Here is a 24,945-nt window from a genome sequence, read left to right as displayed (position 1 = left end):
GAGCGTGAGAGCAACAAGTCTCTCCTTCTCCTCTACCACTAGCAGCTCCAGAGAGGCACAGTTTAACTCCCTCCTCACAGAGCAGGGTGCTGCTCCTGCCAACACACTGGAACCCCCAGATTACTATGCCTGGTACGTTATCGACCTGCAGATCCAACTATCTATGGATTTTCACCTTTGACTCAAACACACCCTACAATTCAACCCAAATGAACTCAAATTGTCAGTCAAATTGAGAGGGAAAAATTCTTCAAGATAAATATGCCTTTAATTAGAAAATATTACAAAATGATGCATGTACACAGATCAGTAGACTCAGTCACTCCTTTTTACGACTCGTCCTGTGGGACTTTGGTTGAGGGCACCAACATGATGTAGAGGCCAGAGCTGGAAAGAGAGAAAAACACCAAAACAAACAAAGGAGAAGACAGAAGACGTTGGGTTAAAAGGGTACTAGGGCTCTCATAAAAGAAGAACAAACAACATTTATCAATTACATAATGTGTTTATCAAGACTATTCCAACATCCTCACTTCCTGGATACGCTTGGTAACGTGGATTTAAATGATGTATGCGACTTCATAAAACTGTCGTCAGGTCTCGTCATTGGGCCCCCAGTGGACGGCTGCTGTCCAGTCAAACAGACAGAAGGTTGTCTGACCTGTTTCCAGGGTCATGGTTGCTATGACATCCAGTGACATGACAACACAGCAGAATGGACAGCTAGACAATAGGTTGCCCAGGCCTTGGTCTACGAGACAGATCTGTCTTGAACTTCCAACTTGTTTGAGTGTTTGCATTTACTCAACTTGCCACAGAATGGGGAATAAGGAATATTTTGAATACAGGCAAAGCAACAGTAAACCTACAATCAATTTCAGTGCAAGGCATTTCATATTTCACCATGGCCCTGGGCAAAGTCAAAAGGATGCTGTGATATCGTAAACGTGGCACAGATTTCTCTCTATACAGACCAGAGCATTCTACTAACTCTTTACACAGACCAGAGCATTCTACTAACTATGTACACAGACCAGAGCATTCTACTAACTATTTACACAGACCAGAGCATTCTACTAACTATTTACACAGACCAGAGCATTCTACTAACTATTTACACAGACCAGAGCATTCTACTAACTCTTTATACAGACCAGAACATTATACAAACTCCTTATACAGACCAGAACATTATACAAACTCTTTATACAGACCAGAACTTTATACAAACTCTTTACACAGACCAGAGCATTCTACTAACTCTTTATACAGACCAGAGCATTCTACTAACTGTTTATGCAGACCAGAACATTATACAAACTCTTTACACAGACCAGAACATTATACAAACTCCTTATACAGACCAGAACATTATACAAACTCTTTATACAGACCAGAACATTATACAAACTCTTTATACAGACCAGAACATTATACAAACTCTTTATACAGACCAGAACATTATACAAACTCATTATACAGACCAGAACATTATACAAACTCTTTACACAGACCAGAGCATTATACTAACTCTTTATACAGACCAGAGCATTCTACTAACTGTTTATGCAGACCAGAACATTACACAAACTCTTTACACAGACCAGAGCATTCTACTAACTCTTTATACAGACCAGACCATTAAACTAACTGTTTATGCAGACCAGAGCATTCTACAAACTCTTTATACAGACCAGACCATTAAACTAACTGTTTATGCAGACCAGAGCATTCTACTAACTCTTTACGCAGACCAGAGCATTCTACTAACTCTTTACACAGACCAGAGCATTCTACTAACTCTTTACACAGACCAGAGCATTCTACTAACTCTTTACACAGACCAGAGCATTCTACAAACTCTTTACGCAGACCAGAGCATTCTACTAACTCTTTACACAGACCAGAGCATTCTACTAACTCTTTACACAGACCAGAGCATTCTACTAACTCTTTATGCAGACCAGACCATTATACAAACTCTTTACGCAGACCAGACCATTAAACTAACTCTTTATACAGACCAAACCATTCTACTAACTCTTTACAGAGACCAGACCATTATAATAGCTCTTTATACAGACCAGACCATTCTACTAACTCTTTTCAGAGACCAGAGCATTATACTAACTCTTTATACAGACCAGACCATTAAACTAACTCTTAATACAGACCATTATACTAACTCTAAAGGTTCAAATGAATGTGAGATGGGTCCGGCGATGTTCCCCTCGTTACCTTTAAGCAGACACGGCCTCGAATCAGGGCATAGGGAACTGGGCCGTAGCTCCTGGAGTCTGTGGAATTCCTAAGATTATCCCCTTCCAGCCACACGTGCCCTTTTGGAACCTAGACACACCCCCACGGCAAGACACACACCCACAGCAAAACACACACCCACAGCAAGACACACACCCACAGCAAGACACACAGCCACAGCAAGTCACACACCCACGGGATGACACAGGAAAAAACACATCGATAGAAAATATTGAATTTGTTCCACGACAACTGCAACAGCCAGTTATACTGTAAACAACACCATTCCCTGACCTGGCTTTTAAACTTTGTTTACATGAAGGAGTGAGACAATATAGCGCCAGCACCCTCCACTATGTAAAGAGAGCCCACCTCAGCCGCGTCGCCCAACTGAACATCCCCCCCCCTACCTTCCCTCACCCCAACTTAACGTCAACCCCTGGTCTGTCCTCCTTTAGCCCCGGACGGTCATAGGAGCAAGGGGTCATGTGTAACGGGGGCAGGGTCAGGGGGATTTAGTGGGACTTCAAAAGGGGCCATTAGGCTGTTGGCTGAGATCTAACCCCCTCTTACCAAGGGAGATCTAGAGGGGGGGGGGGAGAGAGGGGCCAGGGCTGAACATTTTCAGTCAGAATCGTCCACTGGTCTCCACTAGTGAGGCCTGAGCTGACAGTGGGGTGGCCAATCGGAGCGAGCGCTAATCCACAGTGACACCAATTATGATTCATCTCATCACTTTACTAGAGTAATCTTGTCAAGGCCCTAATTAAGTTCCTCGTCCCTCCTATATGTGAAGACAGGATGAACAACACATTATATTGTCATAATGGGCATCACAATCTGCAACTGTGTTTGTGTTGCCTAACTTTTTAATGAACAAAGTCTTGGGGAGAAAAGGAGAGGGAGATGAAATCCGATGAGAACATTATCAGAGGGTGAGGGGGGAGACGCAAACACTGATGTCTTGATTCCAATTGTGCGCGTCCATCGTATCGCAATCGTCCCAACATCCAGAATCATTATGCAGTATTAACCTATGCATTGTGTTGTGTTTCATATTCCATAGATGAGCCAGATGACCTGACACTAATTGTGATGCAGTGACATATTGACCTAACACGAGGTAAACAACTCGGCCCCCGAGAACAACGACGACACAAACCAATGTCATTAAAGGAGTCATCTGAGAAGCATATGTCAGCCTGCTGCATTCCCACCATTACCCCTCAGTAGCATGGCAACATATGGCTGCTCCCAAGCACACGGGGACCAGAGAGGAACTCCGGCACCGTTTGTCATCTGCTGGACCATAAGCCCCTGCTATGCTCCAGCCTCAGCCTCCATCTTAGACTGACTCACTGCCTTTGTCCTGCTCAGAAAGGTCAGGGGTGTGATATCATCAACACGACCCTGTCGGTAGGCACGCTCATCTATGTTTTAGGAGACACAAAAGGGGCGGCTGCTTGAACACAGGTTCAGACTACTTCTGGTTTCAAAGCGGGTTCAAGTCTCCATAGAAACACATGACAATGTCGTTACTGAAAGTGCTTTTTAGGCTAGCAGAAGGTCTAATCTGAGTCCATTACACTGCCTCAGAGTTTAGCAAACACTAGGTAGGATACACTAGTGGTGGTTAAAGCTTAGGGCCCACGGAGTGAAGGTTTGGAGGAACTACCTAACTAATCCAACATCAAGGTATAGGTCAACTCTATTCAGGATCTAGACTCCATTCTGTCCACTACTAACAAGGTCAATCAATTTAGATCGATCTGCTGCGAGTCAATCAAGAGTGATCAACAAATACACAGACACAAACACCAAAGCTCTGATTGATTCGGAGCATCAAACTAATGACCCTGTAGAGAACATTCCACACGGAGTCTCTAGCCACAGACATCGCAAAGTTACTCCTCTGAAATCTATAGTCAGATTTATTTACCACTAATGAACTGGTAATTCATTGGTTATTGTTAAAAGGTTGGTAGAGCATGGTGCTGGCACAGCCAGGGTTGTGGGTTCGATTCCCTGGGACATCCATACGTTAAAATGTATGAATGCATGACTGTAAACCGCTTTGGATAAAAGCGTCTGCTAAATGACATATATTATTATTGCAGTATATTATGGTGGTGAAAGACCGAGGGTTCACACATCACCTTGCAGGTTAACACATGTCAGAATCGTACACTTTATTATGACTAAGATGGTGTAAAGAGAGGCCAGACTCTATCATTTGTAGAAACGGATGTCCCTGACGTTCTCCTCTTGAACCCTAACTTAACCAGAGGGTAGAACTAACCTCTCCTTTCATTTTACCTGCACCGGATGTTCAAATGGATCTGGTTATTACCTAGGGGTATGATACTGGAGGTATTGGAACGAGGTAGACATGTTCAAATGGATCTGGTTAATACCTAGGGGTATGATACTGGAGGTATTGGAACGAGGTAGACATGTTCAAATGGATCTGGTTAATACCTAGGGGTATGATACTGGAGGTATTGGAACGAGGTAGACATGTTCAAATGGATCTGGTTATTACCTAGGGGTATGATACTGGAGGTATTGGAACGAGGTAGACATGTTCAAATGGATCTGGTTATTACCTAGGGGTATGATACTGGAGGTATTGGAACGAGGTAGACATGTTCAAATGGATCTGGTTATTACCTAGGGGTATGATACTGGAGGTATTGGAACGAGGTAGACATGTTCAAATTCTGTCCCCAGTCATAGTTGGTGGAACTCTTCTTCTCTGATTAAACACCTGCAAGCTCACCGCAGGCCATCATAACCACAGCAGTCTCTGAAAACTAATTTATGGATCACACACCAGTGTTGAGTGAAGGTAGAGAGGATGTCAAGGATAAGCACCTGCATGATTGACAGGCAGAGAAGCAAACACTCCTCATGAACTGTTTACCTACTTCTCCATGACACTAAGCCCCGAGTCTGACATGCCCTCTCCCAACTCCCTACACTGAGTCACCAGAACAGAATGAGAGCGCTCAGCCAAACCATAATCAACAGACATTGTTACTTTCCACAACACACTTCCAGCCAGCCAAGTCATCCAGTCAGACTGTGTGCCCAGCTAGGGTTTAGGGTTGAGTGGCGTATCTCAGCTCAACCTGGCGGCTGTGTTGTGATGGGACTCAGAGGGAGTGATGGAACCTGTTCTGTGGTTGGGTGGTTGAAGGGGTGGGGGCGAGGCTATGTGTACCTGTCAGAGACGTGTCAAGGTGGGAAAGCTGAGCTCACCTGGATAGTGAAGTCTGCTGTTCAACAGCCTGGTCTGGCCTCACCCTGAGTCGCTCATTAAGATAACATGATTGAGGTAGAGTGCTGTTTAAGGCCTCACCCTGCTTCGCTCATTAAGATAACATGATTGAGGTAGAGTGCTGTTTAAGGCCTCACCCTGAGTCGCTCATTAAGATAACATGATTGAGGTACAGTGCTGTTTAAGGCCTCACCCTGAGTCGCTCATTAAGATAACATGATTGAGGTAGAGTGTTGTTTAAGGCCTCACCCTGCTTCGCTCATTAAGCTAACATGATTGAGGTAGAGTGTTGTTTAAGGCCTCACCCCGAGTCGCTCATTAAGATAACATGATTGAGGTAGTGCTGTTTAAGGCCTCACCCTGCTTCGCTCATTAAGCTAACATGATTGAGGTAGTGCTGTTTAAGGCCTCACCCTGAGTCGCTCATTAAGCTAACATGATTGAGGTAGTGCTGTTTAAGGCCTCACCCTGCTTCGCTCATTAAGATAACATGATTGAGGTAGTGCTGTTTAAGGCCTCACCCTGCTTCGCTCATTAAGATAACATGATTGAGGTAGTGCTGTTTAAGGCCTCACCCTGCTTCGCTCATTAAGATAACATGATTGAGGTAGTGCTGTTTAAGGCCTCACCCTGCTTCGCTCATTAAGATAACATGATTGAGGTAGTGCTGTTTAAGGCCTCACCCTGCTTCGCTCATTAAGATAACATGATTGAGGTAGTGCTGTTTAAGGCCTCACCCTGCTTCGCTCATTAAGATAACATGATTGAGGTAGTGCTGTTTAAGGCCTCACCCTGCTTCGCTCATTAAGATAACATGATTGAGGTAGTGCTGTTTAAGGCCTCACCCTGCTCTGATCATTAGATTAATATCATTGAGGTACAGTGTTTTGTCTAACATGGAGGGGATAGCTTTAGACTCTGAAGGCTCGCTCTCCCCCTCTGTCTCTCTCAAAGACACCCACCATCATATCATGGATCAAATGTCTTTGTTGTGACAATGCAGCAGACATACTGTAGGAAAGACTCCTAAGAGGTGACAATCTCCTCATCATCAATGTGGGAGGAAAGAACCTGCCAGCCCGTCAGAAGAAAGAGGAGGTGAGGACAGGCTCTCGTATAGCACACAAACAAAAACATGCATGGTGGGATGCCTTATGTCACACAAGGCTTCTATTTCATTAACACCACAACCAACTGTGTTGACAGACATTTTGGTGTGTGTTTTGACAGGGGAAACCCTACAGAGATTGGTCTGGTCTTATTCATTGTTGACCTATGTCTTGCACTGAGACACATTTCAGAGGTACCGATCTGCCAACTTAATTTGACCAGTTTCTCACGGCAGGGAAATAATCCTGCAGTAAACAGGAAATGTGGATTAAAATGAACGGACATTTTTGTATGTGTTGATACATTTTAAATAAGGGTAAATCAAGTCTGACATTTTAAAGTGTGAATAACAAACATTAGAATACGTTTTAAAACTTGAATAGACATGTATGCATTTTCTACGCCAACAGAGTGATCCAATAAAGAGAGTACATCTGTAGGCTGAGACCTTTGACCAAGACATGTGTAGAGATTAAACCTGTTCTGCAGTAACCTGTTCAATATAGCTTTACTGCCTGTGTGTAGAGATGAAACCTGTTCCCAGAGGAAAATGAGTTTCTTTCATTTCCTGGATGACACCAGCACATCCTGTGTGTGGTTACATTCACCTATACGTCCACAGAGTGTGGTGTGTACACACACAACACAAACACCTCAGCCCACCCATCAACCTGTCCACTCGGTTGGCACTAACTCTAACAGGCTTCAGAGAGATTGGCAGGCTGAGCGGTGGCTGAGGGCGGCGTGGCCGGGGGGAGCAGTAATAAGAATGCAATGACAGTGGTTCCACCACAACCACGGCTCTGAGGAAATGCAGTCGCTGTCAAAGGATGATATTTGGACTGACGACACAAGATGGATGTACCTGGTCTGGAATCTAAACACCCAGAACACACTGGGATTGAGTTGAAGACACAGGGGTTTGGCTACTTATGAAGATGATTGACTGAAATGAGAGACTATCTGAAACACAACATGAAGTGTCTTGACAAGGCTTAATCGTTCATCCAGAATGTATTGCTTTACTGGCTCATTTCAAGCCCTCGTCAAAGTCTTCTCCAGGTTGTTGTTGTAAATGTGCTCTCAATACTCTTACCTGGTAAACTAAAGGTAGAATACTTTACATGTGGCTGAGAGTCCTGGGGCATGACTGTTGATGAATACTTTACATGTGGCTGAGAGTCCTGGGACTGTTGATGAATACTTTACATGTGGCTGAGAGTCCAGTGACATGTCTGTTGATGAATACTTTACATGTGGCTGAGAGTCCTGGGACATGACTGTTGATGAATACTTTACATGTGGCTGAGAGTCCTGGGACATGACTGTTGATGAATACTTTACATGTGGCTGAGAGTCCTGGGGCATGACTGTTGATGAATACTTTACATGTGGCTGAGAGTCCTGGGACATGACTGTTGATGAATACTTACGTATTGGTGGGTCTTGAAGACATCTGAGGGGCCACTGGTGCAGACTTTGTCTCCCTCCAAACCGATGACTCTTTTACAGATGTTCATATGTGGATCAAATGGACTCTTAGCGATGACTATATCACCACTGCAGACAGAGAAGACAGGATCCATGGGGTGTGATGTCATTCACAGATATCAGGGAGAACATCAAGGGGTTACGGTGCAAAAAGACACCACTCAGGGTAAACTACGTTTTATTTTAACAACTTTGAGAATTTCAAGTTGAAAACTAAAACTCACTTCTCGATTCTGCAGAGATGGCGACTCAACCGTTCTGAGAAGACAACGTCGTGGCTTGTGATGGTGGGCTCCATAGAAGGACCAGAGCACTGTGGGTAAATTCACAGACATTGAAGTTGTTACTCAGGAATTCACAGACCATGGCCGCAGAGAGAAAAGTATCCTACACACCGCAACAAACTCTCCGATGTACTCAAAGGCACAGTGGGCGACGCAGCCGTACTGGATGGTGTATCCCACGAAGCCCAGGGTCTTCCCCAGCGCACTGCGGAACATCTCACCACCTACACAAACACAACACACATCATTACAGCGCTTCATTCAGGGGACAGACAGGTGAGGGGTGAGCTGTCACAGCAGCTAGTCTATTAGCAGCTCTAGGAGTAGTGTGCAGTGCAGACTAGTATCACACTCCCTGGTGTTTCATTCTCAGGGGCTCTACAGCCCGTTGACATCACAGAACCAGCTTAACCTTTGACCCTGTGTGAGATTGACCAATCGACACCTTGCAGGGGACGGACAAACATACCAGCCTAGCAGCTTCATACTAGCATCAGTCCCTATCACTGCATCAGCCATGCTGACCAGAGTCTTCAGTACAGCTTCATACTAGCATCAGTCCCTAACACTGCATCAGCCATGCTGACCAGGGTCTTCAGTACAGCTTCATACCAGCATCAGTCCCTAACACTGCATCAGCCATGTTGACCAGGGTCTACAGTACATCTTCATACTAGCATCAGTCCCTAACACTGCCCTCCCTGCATCAGCCATGCTGACCAGGGTCTACAGTACAGCTTCATACTAGCATCAGTCCCTATCACTGCATCAGCCATGCTGACCAGGGTCTACAGTACAGCTTCATACTAGCATCAGTCCCTAACACTGCCCTCCCTGCATCAGCCATGCTGACCAGGGTCTACAGTACAGCTTCATACGAGCATCAGTCCCTATCACTGCATCAGCCATGTTGACCAGGGTCTACAGTACAGCTTCATACTAGCATCAGTCCCTAACACTGCCCTCCCTGCATCAGCCATGCTGACCAGGGTCTACAGTACAGCTTCATACTAGCATCAGTCCCTAACACTGCCCTCCCTGCATCAGCCATGTTGACCAGGATCTACAGTACAGCTTCATACTAGCATCAGTCCCTAACACTGCCCTCCCTGCATCAGCCATGTTGACCAGGATCTACAGTACAGCTTCATACTAGCATCAGTCCCTAACACTGCCCTCCCTGCATCAGCCATGTTGACCAGGATCTACAGTACAGCTTCATACTAGCATCAGTCCCTATCACTGCCCTCCCTGCATCAGCCATGCTGACCAGGGTCTACAGTACAGCTTCATACGAGCATCAGTCCCTATCACTGCATCAGCCATGCTGACCAGGGTCTACAGTACAGCTTCATACTAGCATCAGTCCCTAACACTGCCCTCCCTGCATCAGCCATGCTGACCAGGGTCTACAGTACAGCTTCATACTAGCATCAGTCCCTATCACTGCCCTCCCTGCATCAGCCATGCTGACCAGGATCTACAGTACAGCTTCATACTAGCATCAGTCCCTATCACTGCATCAGCCATGCTGACCAGGGTCTACAGTACAGCTTCATACTAGCATCAGTCCCTATCATTGCTCTCCCTGCATCAGCCATGCTGACCAGGATCTACAGTACAGCTTCATACTAGCATCAGTCTCTATCACTGCATCAGCCATGTTGACCAGGGTCTACAGTACAGCTTCATACTAGCATCAGTCCCTAACACTGCCCTCCCTGCATCAGCCATGTTGACCAGGATCTACAGTACAGCTTCATACCAGCATCAGTCCCTATCACTGCATCAGCCATGTTGACCAGGGTCTACAGTACAGCTTCATACTAACATCAGTCCCTAACACTGCCCTCCCTGCATCAGCCATGTTGACCAGGGTCTACAGTACAGCTTCATACTAACATCAGTCCCTAACACTGCCCTCCCTGCATCAGCCATGTTGACCAGGGTCTACAGTACAGCATCATACTAGCATCAGACCCTAACACTGCCCTCCCTGCATCAGCCATGCTGACCAGGGTCTACAGTACAGCTTCATACGAACATCAGTCCCTAACACTGCCCTCCCTGCATCAGCCATGTTGACCAGGATCTACAGTACAGCTTCATACCAGCATCAGTCCCTAACACTGCCCTCCCTGCATCAGCCATGTTGACCAGGATCTACAGTACAGCTTCATACTAGCATCAGTCCCTAACACTGCCCTCCCTGCATCAGCCATGCTGACCAGGGTCTACAGTACAGCTTCATACTAGCATCAGTCCCTATCACTGCATCAGCCATGTTGACCAGGGTCTACAGTACAGCTTCATACTAGCATCAGTCCCTAACACTGCCCTCCCTGCATCAGCCATGTTGACCAGGATCTACAGTACAGCTTCATACTAGCATCAGTCCCTAACACTGCCCTCCCTGCATCAGCCATGTTGACCAGGATCTACAGTACAGCTTCATACTAGCATCAGTCCCTAACACTGCCCTCCCTGCATCAGCCATGTTGACCAGGATCTACAGTACAGCTTCATACTAGCATCAGTCCCTATCACTGCCCTCCCTGCATCAGCCATGCTGACCAGGGTCTACAGTACAGCTTCATACGAGCATCAGTCCCTATCACTGCATCAGCCATGCTGACCAGGGTCTACAGTACAGCTTCATACTAGCATCAGTCCCTAACACTGCCCTCCCTGCATCAGCCATGCTGACCAGGGTCTACAGTACAGCTTCATACTAGCATCAGTCCCTATCACTGCCCTCCCTGCATCAGCCATGCTGACCAGGATCTACAGTACAGCTTCATACTAGCATCAGTCCCTATCACTGCATCAGCCATGCTGACCAGGGTCTACAGTACAGCTTCATACTAGCATCAGTCCCTATCATTGCTCTCCCTGCATCAGCCATGCTGACCAGGATCTACAGTACAGCTTCATACTAGCATCAGTCTCTATCACTGCATCAGCCATGTTGACCAGGGTCTACAGTACAGCTTCATACTAGCATCAGTCCCTAACACTGCCCTCCCTGCATCAGCCATGTTGACCAGGATCTACAGTACAGCTTCATACCAGCATCAGTCCCTATCACTGCATCAGCCATGTTGACCAGGGTCTACAGTACAGCTTCATACTAACATCAGTCCCTAACACTGCCCTCCCTGCATCAGCCATGTTGACCAGGGTCTACAGTACAGCTTCATACTAACATCAGTCCCTAACACTGCCCTCCCTGCATCAGCCATGTTGACCAGGGTCTACAGTACAGCATCATACTAGCATCAGACCCTAACACTGCCCTCCCTGCATCAGCCATGCTGACCAGGGTCTACAGTACAGCTTCATACGAACATCAGTCCCTAACACTGCCCTCCCTGCATCAGCCATGTTGACCAGGATCTACAGTACAGCTTCATACCAGCATCAGTCCCTAACACTGCCCTCCCTGCATCAGCCATGTTGACCAGGATCTACAGTACAGCTTCATACTAGCATCAGTCCCTAACACTGCCCTCCCTGCATCAGCCATGCTGACCAGGGTCTACAGTACAGCTTCATACTAGCATCAGTCCCTATCACTGCATCAGCCATGTTGACCAGGGTCTACAGTACAGCTTCATACTAGCATCAGTCCCTAACACTGCCCTCCCTGCATCAGCCATGCTGACCAGGGTCTACAGTACAGCTTCATACTAGCATCAGTCCCTATCACTGCATCAGCCATGTTGACCAGGGTCTACAGTACAGCTTCATACTAGCATCAGTCCCTAACACTGCCCTCCCTGCATCAGCCATGTTGACCAGGATCTACAGTACAGCTTCATACTAGCATCAGTCCCTATCACTGCATCAGCCATGTTGACCAGGGTCTACAGTACAGCTTCATACTAGCATCAGTCCCTAACACTGCCCTCCCTGCATCAGCCATGTTGACCAGGATCTACAGTACAGCTTCATACTAGCATCAGTCCCTAACACTGCCCTCCCTGCATCAGCCATGTTGACCAGGATCTACAGTACAGCTTCATACTAGCATCAGTCCCTAACACTGCCCTCCCTGCATCAGCCATGTTGACCAGGATCTACAGTACAGCTTCATACTAGCATCAGTCCCTATCACTGCCCTCCCTGCATCAGCCATGTTGACCAGGATCTACAGTACAGCTTCATACTAGCATCAGTCCCTATCACTGCCCTCCCTGCATCAGCCATGCTGACCAGGGTCTACAGTACAGCTTCATACTAGCATCAGTCCCTATCACTGCATCAGCCATGTTGACCAGGGTCTACAGTACAGCTTCATACTAGCATCAGTCCCTAACACTGCCCTCCCTGCATCAGCCATGCTGACCAGGGTCTACAGTACAGCTTCATACTAGCATCAGTCCCTATCACTGCCCTCCCTGCATCAGCCATGCTGACCAGGATCTACAGTACAGCTTCATACTAGCATCAGTCCCTAACACTGCATCAGCCATGCTGACCAGGATCTACAGTACAGCTTCATACTAGCATCAGTCCCTATCACTGCATCAGCCATGCTGACCAGGGTCTACAGTACAGCTTCATACTAGCATCAGTCCCTATCACTGCCCTCCCTGCATCAGCCATGTTGACCAGGATCTACAGTACAGCTTCATACTAGCATCAGTCCCTAACACTGCATCAGCCATGCTGACCAGGGTCTTCAGGACAGTTATCCAGTTCTGGAGCCATGGAAATGGAACGCGTAGTCTTTGTTGAGTGCCACACACACACACACACACAGATAACAGTGTGTCATCTGAACAAACACTGCAGCACCACTCAGGGTATTGACTTTTACTCAGAACGCAACCTGCCGGATGGGGAGAGAGTGACTCAATCTTTACACACACTCAAAAAAACTGAAATACCCTTTTTTTCCAACGTAAGGGACATTTAAACAGAAACAACAACTGCATGATAAAAGGTATGGTAGAGATAATACATCTAATGTTTCCCTGATCTAGTCCTGGTGAGAAGGACTTCCACATACTGTTTAACAGTCTGGGGTCACTAAGAAATGTCCTTGTTTTTGAAAGAAAAACACATTTCTTTCTATGCTGAAAAGCACAGATACTCAACTAGTCTAAAGAAGGCCAGTTTTATTGTTCTTTAATCAGAACAACAGTTTTCAGCTGTGCTAACAATTGCAAAAGGCTTTTCTAAAGATCAATTAGCCTTTTAAAATGATAAACTTGTATTAGCTAACACAACGTGGCATTGGAACACAGGAGTGATGGTTTTTATTTTTATTTTTATTTCACCTTTATTTAACCAGGTAGGCTAGTTGAGAACACCTTTATTTAACCAGGTAGGCTAGTTGAGAACACCTTTATTTAACCAGGTAGGCTAGTTGAGAACACCTTTATTTAACCAGGTAGGCTAGTTGAGAACACCTTTATTTAACCAGGTAGGCTAGTTGAGAACAAGTTCTCATTTGCAACTGCGACCTGGCCAAGATAAAGCATAGCAGTGTGAGCAGACAACAAAGAGTTACACATGGAGTAAACAATTAACAAGTCAATAACACAGTAGAAACCAAAGGGGGAGTCTATATACAATGTGTGCAAAAGGCATGAGGAGGTAGGCAAATAATTACAATTTTGCAGATTAACACTGGAGTGATGAATGATCAGATGGTCATGTACAGGTAGAGATATTGGTGTGCAAAAGAGCAGAAAAGTAAATAAATAAAAACAGTATGGGGATGAGGTAGGTGAAAAAGGGTGGGCTATTTACCAATAGACTATGTACAGCTGCAGCGATCGGTTAGCTGCTCAGATAGCTGATGTTTGAAGTTGGTGAGGGAGATAAAAGTCTCCAACTTCAGCGATTTTTGCAATTCGTTCCAGTCACAGGCAGCAGAGTACTGGAACGAAAGGCGGCCAAATGAGGTGTTGGCTTTAGGGATGATCAGTGAGATACACCTGCTGGAGCGCGTGCTACGGATGGGTGTTGCCATCGTGACCAGTGAGCTGAGATAAGGCGGAGCTTTACCTAGCATGGACTTGTAGGTGACCTGGAGCCAGTGGGTCTGGCGACGAATATGTAGCGAGGGCCAGCCGACTAGAGCATACAAGTCGCAGTGGTGGGTGGTATAAGGTGCTTTAGTGACGAAACGGATGGCACTGTGATAGACTGCATCCAGTTTGCTGAGTAGAGTGTTGGAAGCCATTTTGTAGATGACATCGCCGAAGTCGAGGATCGGTAGGATAGTCAGTTTTACTAGGGTAAGCTTGGCGGCGTGAGTGAAGGAGGCTTTGTTGTGGATTAGAAAGCAGACTCTTGATTTGATTTTCGATTGGAGATGTTTGATATGAGTCTGGAAGGAGAGTTTGCAGTCTAGCCAGACACCTAGGTACTTATAGACGTCCACATATTCTAGGTCGGAACCATCCAGGGTGGTGATGCTAGTCGGGCATGCGGGTGCAGGCAGCGACCGGTTGAAAAGCATGCATTTGGTTTTACTAGCGTTTAAGAGCAGTTGGAGGCCACGGAAGGAGTGTTGTATGGCATTGAAGCTTGTTTGGAGGTTAGATAGCACAGTGTCCAAAGACGGGCCGAAGGTATATAGAATGGTGTCGTCTGCGTAGAGGTGGATCAGGGAATCGCCCGCAGCAAGAGCAACATCATTGATATACACAGAGAAAAGAGTCGGCCCGAGAATTGAACCCTGTGGCACCCCCATAGAGACTGCCAGAGGACCAGACAGCATGCCCTCCAATTTGACGCACTGAACTCTGTCTGCAAAGTAATTGGTGAACCAGGCAAGGCAGTCATCCGAAAAACCGAGGCTCCTGAGTCTGCCGATAAGAATATGGTGATTGACAGAGTCGAAAGCCTTGGCAAGGTCGATGAAGACGGCTGCACAGTACTGTCTTTTATCGATGGCGGTTATGATATCGTTGAGTACCTTGAGTGTGGCTGAGGTGCACCCATGACCGGCTCGGAAACCAGATTGCACAGCGGAGAAGGTGCGGTGGGATTCGAGATGGTCACTGATAATGGGCCTCTGTACGCCTGCGTAGATATTCCATTTTTAAAAATCTGCCGTTTCCAGCTATAATAGTCATTTACAACATTAACAATGTCTACACTGCATTTCTGATCAATTTGATGTTATTTTAATGGACAAACCAAATGTGCTTTTCTTTCAAAAACAAGGACATTTCTAGGTGACCCCAAACTTTTGAACGGTAGTGTACATCCTGATGGAGGGATTACAAAGTAGGTTACACAGCCAGTAGACTATGTGTTCTGGGTAGGGTTTAGAGGTGTATGTGTTCTGGGGAGGGTTTAGAGATGTATGTGTTCTGGGGAGGGTTTAGAGATGTATGTGTTCTGGGGAGGGTTTAGAGGTGTATGTGTTCTGGGGAGGGTTTAGAGGTGTATGTGTTCTGGGGAGGGTTTAGAGGTGTATGTGTTCTGGGGAGGGTTTAGAGGTGTATGTGTTCTGGGGAGGGTTTAGAGATGTATGTGTTCTGGGGAGGGTTTAGAGGTGTATGTGTTCTGGGGAGGGTTTAGAGGTGTATGTGTTCTGGGGAGGGTTTAGAGGTGTATGTGTTCTGGGGAGGGTTTAGAGGTGTATGTGTTCTGGGGAGTGTTTAGAGATGTATGTGTTCTGGGGAGTGTTTAGAGATGTATGTGTTCTGGGGAGTGTTTAGAGATGTACGTGTTCTGGGGAGTGTTTAGAGATGTATGTGTTCTGGGGAGGGTTTAGAGGTGTATGTGTTCTGGGGAGGGTTTAGAGGTATATGTGTTCTGGGGAGGGTTTAGAGATGTATGTGTTCTGGGGAGTGTTTAGAGATGTATGTGTTCTGGGGAGTGTTTAGAGATGTATGTGTTCTGGGGAGTGTTTAGAGATGTATGTGTTCTGGGGAGGGTTTAGAGGTGTATGTGTTCTGGGGAGGGTTTAGAGGTATATGTGTTCTGGGGAGGGTTTAGAGATGTATGTGTTCTGGGGAGTGTTTAGAGATGTATGTGTTCTGGGGAGTGTTTAGAGATGTATGTGTTCTGGGGAGTGTTTAGAGATGTATGTGTTCTGGGGAGTGTTTAGAGATGTATGTGTTCTGGGGAGGGTTTAGAGGTGTAGGCTACATTATAGATCATATCACACCTGGCTATATTCAGACACCATGCTTTTGGCTAGGACTCTGTCCTGCAAGACCACCACAGGGTAATGAATTCCTCTCTTTCTCTCTATTCATCCCTCTTTCTCTCCATGTCTCACATCCCACCAATAACATTATTAACCAAAGCTAGCAGAGCGGAAACCAAAGCCCTAAAACCTCAGAGCTCTGGGAATGACTTCCCAAAGACGGACATGGATTAGACCCCCGCATCCTGTACCCCATCCCCCACAATCCCCAGGTCCCCAACAGACCGAGTGTCAGGTGGCTCTCCCTGCGCCCGCGAAAGGCTTTAACCCTAATCCCATTACCCCTCTGTCCCTTTCAACACACACGATACTCTTCTCCCACCTCTCACCCAAAATACAAACTGAATCCATATCCTGTTGCTGATATTGCTCCACCTTTCATGCCTACTGCATATACCCCTGCCTCTATCACTACATCCTACTGCATATACCCCTGCTGCATATACCCCTGCCTCTATCCCTACATCCTGCTCATATACCCCTGCCTCTATCCCTACATCCTGCTCATATACCCCTGCCTATATCCCTACATCCTACTGCATATACCCCTGCCTCTATCCATACATCCTGCTCATATACCCCTGCCTCTATCCCTACATCCTGCTCATATACCCCTGCCTATATCCCTACATCCTGCTCATATACCCCTGCCTCTATCCCTACATCTTGCTGCATATACCCCTGCTTCTATCGCTACATCCTGCTGCATATACCCCTGCTTCTATCGCTACATCCTGCTCATATACCCCTGCCTCTATCCCTACATCCTACTGCATATACCACTGCCTCTATCGCTACATCCTGGTCATGTTTCATCCCTCCACCCTGCCATGTCTTTGCCTCTACACTAGGAGTCCTGCAATAATCTGTGGTGAATGTGTGTGATTGTCTCTGAATGTGTGTCACTGTGAAGATATGATCTTATTGGAGGAAAGAGAAAAAGGGTCTGACAAACAGCAGTGAACCCAGTTTGTGTGCACTTCTCTGATCATAGCAGCTCCCTGGTCCTACAGGTCAGTCCAGTCCTACTAGGAACCTAGAGTAGAACTGAATCCACAGGTCAGTCCTACTAGGAACCTAGAGTAGAACTGAATCCCACAGGTCAGTCCAGTCCTACCAGGAACCTAGAGTAGAACTGAATCCACAGGTCAGTCCAGTCCTACTAGGAACCTAGAGTAGAACTGAATCCCACAGGTCAGTCCAGTCCTACTAGGAACCTAGAGTAGAACTGAATCCACAGGTCAGTCCAGTCCTACTAGGAACCTAGAGTAGAACTGAATCCACAGGTCAGTCCAGTCCTACTAGGGACCTAGAGTAGAAGTGAATCCTACAGGTCAGTCCATTCCTACCTGGAACCTAGAGTAGAACTGAATCCCACAGGTCAGTCCAGTCCTACCAGGAACCTAGAGTAGAACTGAATCCACAGGTCAGTCCAGTCCTACTAGGAACCTAGAGTAGAACTGAATCCACAGGTCAGTCCAGTCCTACTAGGAACCTAGAGTAGAACTGAATCCACAGGTCAGTCCAGTCCTACTAGGAACCTAGAGTAGAACTGAATCCACAGGTCAGTCCAGTCCTACTAGGGACCTAGAGTAGAAGTGAATCCTACAGGTCAGTCCAGTCCTACCTGGAACCTAGAGTAGAACTGAATCCCACAGGTCAGTCCAGTCCTACCAGGAACCTAGAGTAGAACTGAATCCACAGGTCAGTCCAGTCCTACTAGGAACCTAGAGTAGAACTGAATCCACAGGTCAGTCCAGTCCTACTAGGAACCTAGAGTAGAACTGAATCCCACAGGTCAGTCCAGTCCTACTAGGAACCTAGAGTAGAACTGAATCCCACAGGTCAGTCCAGTCCTACCAGGAACCTAGAGTAGAACTGAATCCACAGGTCAGTCCAGTCCTACTAGGGACCTAGAGTAGAACTGAATCCACAGGTCAGTCCAGTCCTACCAGGAACCTAGAATAGAACTGGATCCCACCACAACAGACTAAATCAAGGGCCTGTACAGAGGGCCCTCTGAACACCTATCATGGAGTATCAAGGATCAGAGAACATTTAGGACTATCACAACATCACACAGCCATATCCCCCAAACCAGTGTACAATCCCCTATTTCCTTCATTATCTCTCCATTTCATCCCTCCATTCCGGTGTGCATTCATCATAGGTAGGGATTAGAGTCTTAACATAATAAGATCACACGGCCAGTGACTGATATCAAGAGAGAGGCCACATGCAGCCACCTGGTTTTATCTGGCAGTCTCTGTCACCCATGGGGTGTGTGTGTTACATTACACAAGGAACTCAAATTGGGATTGAGAATGAGTTGGGACACACCACCAGAGACATCTGATAGGATCTCTACCCCCCGATCCCCTGGCTGTGGGTCTAGGACAAACCCCACTAGGCTATCTCCTCCATAATACCTTGCCTGTGTCTTTGGGGTAGCTGTTGACATTCAGCTGGACATTAAACTCTAAGTCTCTGTCTGTTAATCCAGGATTACACACCAAATATGTTCCTGGAAAAACAAAGAGTGGTAGCAGCATCTGAGTGGAACCATCTGTGTCAGCTGGACTCCTACAGTCACATGGCTCCCAGAGCCGCCGGCCTCCTACAGGCTCACAGAGCCGCCGGCCTCCTACAGGCTCACAGAGCCGCCGGGCCTCCTACAGTCCCCCGCCGGCCTCCTACAGTCCCCCGCCGGCCTCCTACAGTCCCCCGCCGGCCTCCTACAGTCACCCGCCGGCCTCCTACAGTCACCCGCCGGCCTCCTACAGTCACATGGCTCCCAGCGACAGCGGGCGCGCAATTACAGGGGATCCCAAATCCACCAGTGAATAGAAAAGACCCATTGGGTGTCTTTTACCTCTATGATCACTGACTGGGGGACAACATTCAGACAATAGTTCAGGAATCACAAGCAGCAGAATTTACATAGAACTTAATTAAATGTGTCAACTGTATGACTGGATACAAGAGTCAACATGGAGCACAGTGTGACACTAAAAACAATCATACAACCAAAACTAGGCCTAAATAGACCAAGGCCTATATCGTCATTACCAGTCAGTAAGAAGGGGGCTTCTAACAGAGGGAATAGGGATATTAGAACCAGAACCATTTAGCAGACGGTCTTCTGCAGAGCGACTTACAGTAGTGAGTACATAATACATTTTCCTACTGGTCCCCCGTGGGAATCGAACCCACAACCCTATTGTTGCAAGCGCTATGCTCTACCACCTGATCCACAAGGGACTGCAGTAGGTTCCTCCTTGGAATCACCGCCCCTGGTCTCCAACAGTTGTTTTATATAAAAGTCTGTAATGTCTATGTTTTACATGTATGTCCATTGTAAAGTATTTTTGTGTGTAATGTATTTTCATTAGTCCTATGTGTCAGACCCCAGGAAGACTAGCTGTCTCTAATGGGGATCTAATCAAATCAGAGAAAAAGGTTTCACTCTACGAAGGCAGTCATTATCAAACATGACCAGTCTATTAGGAGCACAAAGGGAGTCCCAATTCAAACAGTCTACAAGGCCCTTGCTCTCTTTACAAGCCTACATTAGGAAAACATGGGCTGAAAGAGGGCTGGGCCACTGGAGGGCTAAGAGGCTTACAGACCCCATGTCAGAGATGGTGCTTCTCCCTGTGGACCCCAGATGGGGAGGGAATGAATCCCACCTCTGATGTCCCCTCTCTGGGCAGCAGAAGGCAGTGAAAGGGTGGGTGCTAAAGCTCGATTTGATCTTAATGTGAGTTTTAAAGGGGGACTGACCAGGGATCTGTGTGCAACTATCAGCACAATCAGAGCTAATCCTACTGTTTTAGAAACAGACACCTGTCTGGGACCGAGAGTGACAGATGCAAAACAAATCACAAGTCACAGCCTTTTACAATGTAGCCATCTAGCCCCCCTCTCCCCTGTTCCTGAACACAGAGATGATTGAACAGACTGATCTCCACATTGCTCTTTTCATTGTTGCTAGCAGCAACCCAGCCGCCAAACAGCTGAGCAGGGTGCCTATTTGAGGAGTCAGAGGCTTAGAGCCAGCAATCAATGGGTCAGCCCAGAGCAAATAACAGTCTAGTGATATGAATACGACTGCTTTGAATTGAAACGGACGTGTCTGGGGCTGCTGGGCCCATGTCCCCATACAATGACACGGAATAGAATACTGGTGACTAATCTTTATTGTATTGGCCGCTGGCTGGTGTGTGTGGTGCTGGGCCGGTGTTGAAAGAGTGGACTGATCTTATCAGGGTCTTGTATTGCTTTCACAATTAGGTCAGTGTTCATGCCAATGACTCAGACACCTCAACAGAGCACCCCCCCCCCCCCCCCCCCCCCCCGCCACCAGCTAACGTCCCCGTCCCCCCACCCATCATGTCAGAAGAATAGGTCTATGCGTATCAGGCCATATTGTGAGCTGGACATGTACTGTATTTATAGACGTATGATTTGCAATATAGCCTAAACATTCACTAATATAGAACTAGTCATTATAAATGATTCACTCGGCAGCTGTTGAAAATTCAAAGAAAGCCAAAAATATAGACATTTTGAAAAAATTGCTATTGGAAAAAAGTACAAAAATACAACGGCCTGAAGAAAAACCCTGGCCCCACTAATTGTCCATGTACCCTAAGAACATTTCTTTCCTTTCAACGCTACTCAAACAAACATGGAGTTCATTGATGGAGATCTGACTTCCCCTCTAGTCACAGCCATTCTATTCCCTCTCCCAGTGACACACAGCTAGCGCGATAGCGGAATAAGACTGGAGAAACCAGAACAATATACATCGGAAGAGGCTGACATGTTATGACTGCCTGCATTATATGGCCCAATCAGATACACTGATGGATAAAACTGATATTATATAAATAATACACAGGGACGGATGACATTCAAAAAGGAGGGAAAGAGATGTTATTTTAGAAATACTGGCAGTCATATTGATACTACTGCCACACATTGACTTGTAAGGCCACATACAGTAGGCCCCGGGGTTAAATTGGGAATTTAGACGTGGTGGAATTATTCACTTCAAAATGGGTTGATTTATGCCTCCCGAGTGGAGCAGCGGTCTAAGGCAATGCATCGCAGTGCTAGAGGCGTCACTACAGACACGGGTTCGATTCCGGGCTGTATCACAACCGGCCGTGATTAGGAGTCCCATAGGGCGGCGCACAATTGGCCCAGTGTCGTCCGGGTTAGGGGAGGATTTGGCCGGTGTGGGGCTTTACTTGGCTCATCGCGCTCTAGTGACTCCTTATGGCGGGCCGGGTGCCTGCAGGCTGACCTCGGTCGTCAGTTGAACTGTGTTTCCTCCGACACATTGGTGCGGCTGGCGGGTGTTAGGAAGCGCAGGTTGGCAGGTCATGTTTCGGAGGACACATGGCTCGACCTTCGCCTCCCGAGCCCGGTGGGGAGTTGCAGCGATGAGACAAGATAAAAAGGGGATAAAAAAATAAATAATAATAATAAGGATTGATTTTCCCAGTGACATTGGCCTCTCCTACAATTCAATAGTGATGAAACGTGACACTATATCCTAACCCCTGGTAATACCCTTATTATTATACATTAAACAGTCAATTATTTTATCGTTTTCATTTTTAGATGTCTCTTAGATCCAGCCTACCTCTTGTGGGTCTTGCACAATGCCCTGTGTTGTCAGTAGAAGGCCTGGCTATATTCCCCGGGTCTCCTGTCAGCCCATATTTACCTCAAAGCGCTGTCACAACAAGAGGACTGCCTCTGCTAAGAGCATTTTGTAAAGTGAGCAGTTGGGCCATCACTTCTAGTCTAGAGCATAACAGCATCCTTACTGAGCTGTAAGTCTCTCTCATCTTAACCCACCACACATACAGCTCCCTATGAGAGGCATGCCTCTTCTCTTGCAGTGCTCATAGAGCGCTCTGGAGTAGGATGAAGTTTCCCATAGACACTGGTCTAAAGTTTTACGTTTTCCCTCATAATGGGTATGGTTACGATTTGGGAAGGTTAACTGATCCCAGATCGGTGTCTAAGGACAAATTCTACCAGGAGCTACTGTACCTCTGTTTTATAGTATTGGGTCTGTGTGACAGGGAAAGTTAGCTGAGACTCGGTCTGTATTCCCTCTGCGAGGGGTCAGACCCTGACCTGAGATGACTGGAGTCACAATATGAGAGAGACAGAGGTTAACAAAGACTAGTCTCCTTCATCAGACTGTCCAACAGCTCCTTGTTTTGACAACACTGAGTCTAATTAGGAAAGCAGCCTGAGAGACAAAGACAAAGGCTAATTTGAAGACTAATGTTACAATCCCCAAAACTTCAGTTCAAACTGGGGCCGACTGGAAACATATTGCCACTCCTCCCAACCCCACCCCCGTCATGCTAGATTTAACCCTTCCACCCACCTGCTCAGCAAATTAGTGTCTTGTCACAGGCATGATTTTTTAATGTCATGTAGAATAGGAAATTGTGTCAGTTCTACACATTAGGCTGCATTTATATGTGTAGACGTTGCCCCTCACTAATTAAGTCCTGGCATCGCGATGGCTCTGCCCCAAGGTCACATGACCAGAAACTTGTCTCATTTGCTGGCTGATGTGGCCCTCTGCTTGCTGCCTACTACAGTATCTTTAAGTAGTAAAGTGCTTGTGAACATGATAAACATAATGTCCAATAGTTCAAATAATCACTTTAAGATGAATAAATTGGGGTATAAGGAAGGTTGTGATGTTACACATGCACACATTTAACTTCATGTAAGTTTAGGTTCTTGACCAAATGGCTGTCCAGGCATCAGGGAGGGTGACCTTGCAAAGGTTGAGAAAAGAAAAAAGAGAACTTTACTAGCTTATGTATCACAAAATACTAGTTGGCATGAGGTCTGAAAGGGGGGACTTTTGGTTTGAGGCTTTGAGCAGCCTCTTTAAAATATAGCCAAGATGAAAGATTGATGAAAGATGACAAAAGGGATTCTTTCTGATGATTAGAACAACATGATTGCAACATGCATTTGGCTGATTTCATAACAGATATGATAAAACATAGATCTAAATCTTTGTTAGGCTGGACCAGGACTCTCTAACACTGTTCCCGAAGAGCTACCCTCCTGTAGGTTTTTGTTTCAACCCCAGTTGCAACTAACCTGGTTTATTAAGCAGCCAACTATTAGAATCAGTTGGCTAAATTAGGGTTGGAGCGAAAACCTACAGGACGGAGTTCTCCCGAAACAGGTTTGGAGAGCCCTGGGCTATATGCAATATTTATGCAAATCAAATATTATAGATCTATAAAAGCCTACGTTTGAAGGTTTGACTTTCTAGTCTCGAATAGTCTACATGTGTGTCATTTGAAAGCTAAGTGTCTATCCACATTGCAGACCGATGACCGTATTCACTAGAATGCAAAATGGGCTGGCAGGCTGGGATATTGTATTTCAAATACATTAGTGTAACCCTAATCTAAAGATAAACAAAGCTGTAATCGTTTTGTAAGGTTGAAGACTGGGCAAAACAAAGGCAACTCACAAACAGAACCCCATCTGCATGTTCGACTTTCCTAACCATCAGTTTGTTGTAAATCAGAGTTATGTCTTTATTTCACAGAATCGCAGCTTCCTATTCAGCAAAATACGTTCACTAAATGGTAATAGACATTTAAAACATGTATTTGTCTTCTTGGATAATCAACTCACCGCTATCCAGCGCCGAAGCTGCCCTCACACAGACACGCTACCTAACAACTGCTTCTGTGATTGGTAGCGACTGAGCAATCCCAGCTCTGATTGGGTTGATGTAATTCAAAACATCAACATTCGTCACCACGGGGGGAAAAAAGCATGGCGGCCCCCAAGATGAGCGTGGGTAAACCCACCGCGGACCGTTTACCGTGCAATACCACCAGTTTTCAGAAGAAATCACGAAGCAAACTAGTTTCAATACCTGGCACAAGACCTTCGATTCAAAACGGGCAACTTATTGTTTCGACTGGTGTCACATCTCTCGACTACGTGATTGGTCAGTCTGCCACGAATGTGTCGACAGCTAGCTAACGCGAGTTTAGCTTTTTCTGATTGATTAAACTATATAACAATAATAATTGTTTTAATTTAGTTAGTTTTAAAGGAATGTTGTCACTATTCAACTGCATGTCTTCAACCACTGAGTCGCATGAAGGTAGCCGGCTAGCTTCACGTTATTTACTATAACATTCATGTAACGTCAACAATAATTCGTGTGCCCCATTTGAAACAACCGGCACACCTTCACGCCATAGTAATGGTTGTCAGCTGGCTCTGGAGTATTCGTCAGTCATGGTACTGGGCACTCGTAACTT

The 24,945-nt window shown here is 46.2% G+C and overlaps 2 protein-coding genes across 6 annotated transcripts in view; one reads left to right on the top strand and one right to left on the bottom strand.

Moving 5' to 3' along the window:
• Nucleotides 1-249: 249 nt before the first annotated feature.
• On the bottom strand, nt 250-24,762 carry immp1l (inner mitochondrial membrane peptidase subunit 1). Its single transcript, XM_031812341.1, has 6 exons — nt 24,305-24,762; nt 8,536-8,648; nt 8,365-8,453; nt 8,083-8,209; nt 2,239-2,349; nt 250-387 (listed from the first exon to the last, which is right to left on the bottom strand). Exons 2-6 carry the CDS (start codon nt 8,638-8,640, stop codon nt 316-318), a joined length of 504 nt encoding a protein of 167 aa, XP_031668201.1. The 5' UTR covers nt 8,641-8,648; nt 24,305-24,762; the 3' UTR covers nt 250-315.
• elp4 (elongator acetyltransferase complex subunit 4) overlaps nt 24,436-24,945 on the top strand; it is a 115,980-nt gene continuing 115,470 nt past the window's right edge. For 3 of the 5 annotated variants that reach the window (XM_031812338.1, XM_031812337.1, XM_031812336.1), the window contains exon 1: nt 24,438-24,626. In XM_031812338.1, the coding sequence (XP_031668198.1) occupies nt 24,449-24,626 (178 nt within the window). In that variant the 5' untranslated portion in view covers nt 24,438-24,448. Of the gene's footprint in view, nt 24,786-24,945 lie in introns of all 5 variants that reach the window. The other 2 variants (XM_031812340.1, XM_031812339.1) reach the window with 2 other exon arrangements.

The sequence above is a fragment of the Oncorhynchus kisutch genome, unplaced genomic scaffold (genome assembly GCF_002021735.2).
Source record: "Oncorhynchus kisutch isolate 150728-3 unplaced genomic scaffold, Okis_V2 Okis03b-Okis08b_hom, whole genome shotgun sequence".
Lineage (NCBI taxonomy): Eukaryota > Metazoa > Chordata > Actinopteri > Salmoniformes > Salmonidae > Oncorhynchus > Oncorhynchus kisutch.
Note: the sequence above shows the minus strand (reverse complement) of the source record. Positions and strands in the feature narration are given on the sequence as shown.